Raw genomic sequence first — 6,999 nt, forward strand, 5'->3', positions numbered from 1 at the left:
CGCTAAAAAATGAGGCGTTGATTTGATGTTGATTCAATGTTTCTCGTCAACATTGATTCCATATTGATTTTTTGTCCAAAATGTTAGCCACTTATCAACGTTGATTTGGTGTTTACAAAAAACGTTGATCGAATGTTGCTTTTCAACGTTTAATCAACAAACATTTTTTCTGGTGATTCAACACTGATTTTTATAATAGTCGACGGCATTTTGATATCGCTTTTTGATGCATATATCAAAAAAATATATATCAACTATTTACGAAATATATATATGTTTATATATCTATATATAAACATATATATATTTCGTAAATAGTTGATATATATATATATATATATATATATATATATATATATTTAAACAACTTTAAAATGTATTCTACAAAATAGAGTGCTCAATGCTCTTAGAAGAACAGAGCAATTATAAATTAGTAGGAAATCACTAAACAAAAATTTTTTTTCATTTAACACAGTGTTTCATCAATAAAAAGACTCATCAGAAATGCTGTCATCAATAAAAAAAACTCATTATTTCTGATGAGTCTTTTTATTGATGAAACACAGTGTTAATTGAAAAAATTTTTGTTAAGTGATTTTCTAATAATTTATAATTGATATATATATTATGTATGTATATATGCACATATATAAAATATTTATATATAAAATTTATACATATTGCTCATATCTTAATTTGTTTTGTAAAAAACAGGCTGTAAATAAAGGATTTAGCGAAAAATTTATTGATAGAGCAATTAAAAGCTAACTCAAAAGAATAATGAAATAAAGTAGGCACTGCGTTAAGTAAGAAAGTTTTTTATTGAATTTAACACAAAATTTACATTTTCAAACAATTTATTTAGCGTTTGCAGCATTGTTCATTTTTAAAACATTTTGATTGAGTCGTGTTCCTGATTGTCTTAAAATTTCGAAATGCCTGATCAACCTTCGCAAATTTTTGCACCATGATGCTGTCGTGTAATCGCATCTAAATCAAAAATTCAAATCAAATTAAAAAAAATTCAAACTGCAGAAATTATAGCAAATAATTACATAAATGACTGACTAGGGCAAACAAAATATATTTCCTGTAAAAAAAAAAATCTAAAAAAATGCATAAAACCATTCTAACCCACTGTCATATGATACAGGGTGTATATTTTAAAATTTATCTTCAATGAACCACCAGAGACATTAAAACAGGCCCCAGCATCCTCGCTCATCAACAACTTTCCAAAAGCAAAAGCCAATTTAAATGGAGTATTACCTCCACAACGACTAAGAGAACTCATCTATTATTAAAAAAATAAAAATTACTTTAGGGTCAGAATACATATTATGTTCATTCTATATGAATGAAATTTATATTAATTTTCATTAAATGTTAATCTTAATTTCAATACATGGATTTTAAAATTGACTCTTGAATCACTTTTCTGATTTGATTCAAAATTTTGAAAATTTGTGGGGGTATTATGCAATCCTTGATATTAAAATAAAAAGCAACAGTAGTACCTTTTTATCTATTTTTGCCATCCAACTCAACGCAACTTTTTGAAAATCTTAAAAAAAAATGTAGTAAAATAAATAATATTGTTATTATTTATGTAAAATATTTTGTAAAAAATTAACCATGAAAAATTACCTAAATGGAAAAAATAAATAAAACTTTGATTAACACATTGAAATGTACATTCTTAAAAATTTTATTTACCCTGGCAAGACAAATGTCTTTCTCTGCTATCCACTTTATCCAAAACACAATTTTTAGAGCCATTTTCTACCTAGGTATAGATAAATTATACCTACAAAAATTAAACAAAATTTTTAAACATTATATAGTGATTTTATTTAAACTTGTCAACAAAATTATATTCTATAACATATAGTTCTGATTTCTATTAATTTTTTTACTGCACACGCACACAGATTTTAATTAGAACAAAAGCAACATTAGGACTTTTTTTTTTACCAATATATTTGAAGAAAACATCATTTTCCCTTGAGATAGATTAGTTTCTATCGAGAAGTCAATGTTATTTTCAGCAACTGAAAAGCTTGCTATTTCACTGTGTAAATGGGGAGTTGATATTGATTTAAAAACATTTATAGTTCAGTAAAAAAATAAGCATGTTTATTTTAACAAACCATTATACTACTTTTACAAAAATAGTTAACCTGCTATATTTAGAATCACGTTAGATGTTCTTTAGCTATTTGAGCTATCAAAATAATATCTTCTGTATAGTTCTTCATCACCAACCACAATATCTTCATCACTTTCAGAGAATGCCATTGCCGTCTTTCTCCTTTAATATAAACTTTACTTTTTAAACAAAAACAGTGCATGATTTGTGTAATTTTTTATTGCAAAATTATTTATTTATTTAAAAATAATTTTAGTAAAATTTACTTTTGCTTTGTCCCTTTTTTCTCTTCGGTGTCAGTTTCAATTTTTAAAGTATCTGCTGTTTTCTCTAAGCGTGACTGAGCTTTTTCATAAAAATCTAAACACAAATCTGTGTACGTAAAATCATTTATCGATATCTAATAAAAAAATATAATTGAAATGTTTGCGGCAAAAGCAGGCGCTATGAGAATGGGGTGCAGTTGGTGCACCGCATAAAAATTAATGAACTTTAATGAAAAACCCATGAAAATTAATGAATTTTTTAGTTTTTAAAAAACACTGAAAATTTAAAAAAAAATAAAAACATTGTTAAAAAAACTTTTTTTTATAAAGACTCCAAAATAAAAATGTTTTTGTCAACGATTAAAAAAATTGTTAAGAATCTTCTTTAAACATTCTAATGACATTCAGAACATATAATTTAAACAAATGCCTGTTGGAATATTGGATTTAAAATAAGTGATATTAAATGAGAGAATAGTCATATTGTAAAGGGGGGCCCAAAATAAATTTGCACCAGCACATGTTTATCCTCTCCAGTGCCCTGGTCAAAACATACAATTCAGTATCTAATTCAATTTTTTTACATTTTTTTATAGTAATATGCAAACCTGTAGTGTATAAAATCCTAGCTGGGTATATCTTCCAATCAGAGGTTGGTGCCTGCAAGGTTGTGACAGCTTTACGAATCGCAGCGGAACTTTTAAATAAATGCCAGAAGCTTTTCCCATCATTTTTCATCCAACTTTTAGTAATCACTACCACTACTTTAATTTTTCCATTTAAAAATTAAACAATGGCAAATGACATTTCAATATTCTGGTGCAATTTAATTCTAAACAATCTTATATAAGTTACAAAATAAAATTAAAAATACATTAGAGATTAAAAACAATGAACTTTGTAAAACGCTTTTTATATTTATTAATGTAAAACACCAGCGTAAATATTTTATTATTTCTATAAACATACCAGGTATTTGTTTCACACAAAAAATTTATAATATTTAATTAAAATGCATTAAACTCACTTTAAAATTATTCAATGAACTATATATTTGACAAATTTATAACAAATTTTACATAATGACACATGCACAGACATTCTTTAAAAATTGATGCTCTGCAAGTATAATCAAAATTTGTGTTTTAATTCAAGAAATCAGTGATCATAAGCAATATCACAATGTCTAAGTAGAAAAAAAAAGCATAACCACCTTTTTGAAGAGGTATCATCAAGCCTTTTTTCAAAAGTTTTTTTTTTTTTCAGAAAAATTGTTTTTAGGTTGGCTAATGAATTTACATAACAATTGTCTAAATAAGATGTTTCAAAACAATTAGGAAAAAACTTTCGAACTGAATGACGATTTAGAGGGTTGCATTTTGCAAGATCTACCAAAACCTCTTCTACTAAAATAAACCCTTTGCCTTGAATGACATAAACTCTGTCTCGTAGATTTGATGTGATCTTTTTATTTACCACTTGGACAGAAATTTCTTTACCATTCCTTTCTCTAAGAAAAATATCCAACTTTTTTCTCTCATCTAATTGATTCACTTTTTGGGCAACAGTCTGATATGATTTTCGCACCATTTTTTTAATTTAACCCAAAAAGTTTTCAAAAGGAAAAGCTGCTAGATGATCAAGACTCTCCCCAAAGTTAACACAATCATCAGCTAAATGAATCATGCTATGAACATTGTATGTTACCAAGATCTCCCCATACAAAATTTGTACTTCTCTAATTAAACCATATAAGCAACTGTTTAGCAAATGCAACAATTCATTTTTCACCATTTTATCAGAAAGCAGTATGTGCATAGCAATTGAAAGAGAAACAAATAAGTCATAGTTAGTTTTATTTATTTTTCCTTTTTGAAACAACAGGTCCAGCATAAAGCAGAAAGAATCAAAACTCTGTTGCTTTTCACTTCTCAAGTTCATTTAAAGAGTGTGGTCTACATTGAAAATTGGATGGTGTATAACTTCGTAAATTTATGAGTTCATTTGAAATACTGTCTTTAACAGATTAACTTATTCTAATACATCGGGGACCTTTACACCAGTTTATTAGAAGTTTTTTATTTACCCCAAGACATATAAGGTGCATATAGTCCAATGGGAATCCAGTTACCATTGGGAAATTTAACTGAGCAAGCGGAGAAAGACTCTTGTCAAGTTGGTGACCTTCTTCTTTATACAAATTATTTTTAAAAGCCATGTCAGTGCGAAGTTTAATAGTCACATGCAGCTGTTTATACCCATTAGTTTGAAATTTTTTCATATCAAGAATAAAATCTTCAAAGTACTCAACAGCATATGGTTCTTTTCTGTTAATTGTAAATAGTATAGGCCAAATGGAAGTCTTTATACTATTGTACATAGGTGCACCATCAATATTTACAATTAGATCAAGCTTTTCCTTATTTCCAACTGTTGATATATAATAATCAATTGCACTTTTAACTCTAAGATATATATAATCGCCTCCACTGACATATAAAACATTAACTTTTTGAAGAGATTTTTGTAATGTCTGCCTGCATTTTGGTATAGATGGAGTAAATTTATTTAAGTGAAATAAAAGTGCATTTAAAGCATCATATTTTATACAGTATTTTAATGACCACTCATATAAAAAATCTTTTGTTGAAGTGAGAGTATCAATACTACTGTATAAACTACTTTCAACTGCAATGTTGTCAACATCACCATAATAAGATTCAACTTTATTTAAACAAAATTTATTTTCAGGCAAAGTGATTGAAAACATAAATATATCGCTGTGCAGATCTTCAAAAGAAATCAGAAAAAACCAATTTAAATTGCATTTTGTACTATATGATTTTAGTTTGCAGTCAGAATTTATCAGGCAAATACTTGCAATCATAAACATTACTAGTTTGCTATGATAATAGCAATGTTATTATAATAAGCATTAATAAGCCAAATTGCTGCTAAGTTGTGACTTTTTTATTTTAAATTGTTAAAATTTTTATATTAAGATGTTCTATTATCCTCAAATAGTTAAAGAACTACCCTAATTTCATTAGAATAATCTTTATTCAAGAACTGAAAATATAATTACTTAACAAAATATATGTTTTTCAATAAAGTTTATATTCATTTCATAGGTTTTATCTATCCATTTATTCTATCCATCTATAAAGGTTTTAATTATATTACGGTACCGTAATATAATTAAAATTTGAACAAACGTTTATTACCACCAAAAATAACAAAAAAAAATCCCAGCAGAACATGCTGTTTGCTCAGCAAATTGCTGTTAGTAAACAGCTCAATAAATTTGTTTTTTGTCAACAGTAAATCAACGAACGCTCAGTGTTTGTAAATAAACGTTGATTTGCTGTTGATAACATTGCTGTTGCTACAACATCCATTTATAGTTGATCGCCGTTGATCGCTAATGTCAACGCAAAATCAACGTTGATCAACATCAAATCAACGCTTCATTTTTTAGAGGGTATAAGACATAATATAGTCGCAGTTACGTCGCAGCTACGTCGTGAATAAGTAAAATAAATTTTTACTAAAACTTTTTGTTTGAAAAAAAAAGCTTTAGTAGGTAAATACATCTGCATTATTTTTTAATGACGAATCAAATAAAAGTTAACTTTACTTAGGGCAGACGCTTTTTTCTATACCCCTACCCTTTAGTAAGTCCGTAAAAAACGAAATCAGTAATAATGAAAACAAATCCTAAAACCTGTTTTTAAACAAAAAAAGGATTGTCCGAAATACACGTCCACCTTACTTAGGGCAAGAGTATAACAAGTGGCACGTGTGTGCATAGAGAAACACGAGGAATTTTTTTTCCTCTCCCAAATGCTTTCGTACGTTATTTGAAGACTCCTCCTACCCCTTCATGGACGGACTTATCGGGTCGCTTTTACTTAAAAGGCAAACATTGTAAAATGTTTCATTTAAAAAGAAAATAAATCAAAAAAAAAAAAAAAAAAAAAAAAGCAAAAAAAAAAAAGAATAATAAATGTATAAAAAAAACAACATGATTTTTTATAAAAATTATAAAATAAATTTTTTAAAAATTTTTTATGACTTTATATTAATAAGTTTATATAATTATATTAGTATATATAAATCACTTGTATTCTCTATGTGTTAAAATAAAAGAATTTTTAATTTAAAAAATTTGAAAATTTTAAATTAAATACTAAAAAGTTAAATAATAATAAAAAATGAACAAGTTAAACAAGTCACTTTTCACTTAAAAACTGTTCACTTGCGTGAATCTTCAACTGTTCACTTGCGTAAATCTTCAAGTGTTCTCTTGCGTGAATCTTCAAGCATCTTTCTTTTCTTATGACATTGGGTTTTTTATTATTGATATCAACCTAAAATAAAATTATTTTTGGTGGTAAGTCTTTAAATTAATGTGGTAACCAATAATCTCCATTATTTGTATTGGAAGAACTAAATAAATCAAATTAAACTTGTGAAATTCTTTATAATTGTTGAAATAATATAATTATAAATTTGAATTATGTAAAGTTTTGTAAAAAGCTTACACCTAATAATTCCCGTTGATACTTCGCGCTGATAACAAGG

General features: G+C 26.7%; 2 protein-coding genes across 3 annotated transcripts; both read right to left on the reverse strand.

The window, feature by feature from the left end:
- Positions 1-804: 804 nt before the first annotated feature.
- LOC136092135 (uncharacterized) lies at positions 805-2,097 on the reverse strand. Its single transcript, XM_065819856.1, has 5 exons — positions 1,975-2,097; positions 1,717-1,786; positions 1,518-1,564; positions 1,135-1,294; positions 805-990 (listed from the first exon to the last, which is right to left on the reverse strand). Exons 1-5 carry the CDS (start codon positions 1,996-1,998, stop codon positions 944-946), a joined length of 348 nt encoding a protein of 115 aa, XP_065675928.1. The 5' UTR covers positions 1,999-2,097; the 3' UTR covers positions 805-943.
- An 81-nt stretch (positions 2,098-2,178) lies between these two features.
- On the reverse strand, positions 2,179-5,888 carry LOC136092133 (uncharacterized). Of its 2 annotated transcripts, none has more exons than XR_010644222.1 (3): positions 3,024-5,888; positions 2,416-2,509; positions 2,179-2,311 (listed from the first exon to the last, which is right to left on the reverse strand). XR_010644222.1 is itself a non-coding variant. In XM_065819855.1 (3 exons), exons 1-3 carry the CDS (start codon positions 3,151-3,153, stop codon positions 2,212-2,214), a joined length of 324 nt encoding a protein of 107 aa, XP_065675927.1. In that variant the 5' UTR covers positions 3,154-5,869; the 3' UTR covers positions 2,179-2,211. The 2 variants fall into 2 exon arrangements, 1 of the variants encoding a protein (XP_065675927.1); XM_065819855.1 differs by having other exon boundaries at positions 3,024-5,869.
- Positions 5,889-6,999: the final 1,111 nt, after the last annotated feature.

Source organism: Hydra vulgaris, chromosome 15 (assembly GCF_038396675.1).
Source record: "Hydra vulgaris chromosome 15, alternate assembly HydraT2T_AEP".
Classification (NCBI taxonomy): domain Eukaryota; kingdom Metazoa; phylum Cnidaria; class Hydrozoa; order Anthoathecata; family Hydridae; genus Hydra; species Hydra vulgaris.

Coding starts and splice junctions, on each gene's coding strand:
- LOC136092135 (XM_065819856.1), bottom strand. CDS start 1,998: ATGATGTTTTCTTCAAATATATTG. Junction 1,565..1,716: donor AAGACATTTGTCTTGCCAGG/GTAAATAAAATT, acceptor TTTTTTTTTAAG/ATTTTCAAAAAGTTGCGTTG. Junction 991..1,134: donor CCTGTATCATATGACAGTGG/GTTAGAATGGTT, acceptor TTTTTGATTTAG/ATGCGATTACACGACAGCAT.
- LOC136092133 (XM_065819855.1), bottom strand. CDS start 3,153: ATGAAAAATGATGGGAAAAGCTTCTGGCATTTATTTAAAAGTTCCGCT. Junction 2,510..3,023: donor TAGGATTTTATACACTACAG/GTTTGCATATTA, acceptor ATTTGTGTTTAG/ATTTTTATGAAAAAGCTCAG. Junction 2,312..2,415: donor AAAAAAGGGACAAAGCAAAA/GTAAATTTTACT, acceptor TTTATATTAAAG/GAGAAAGACGGCAATGGCAT.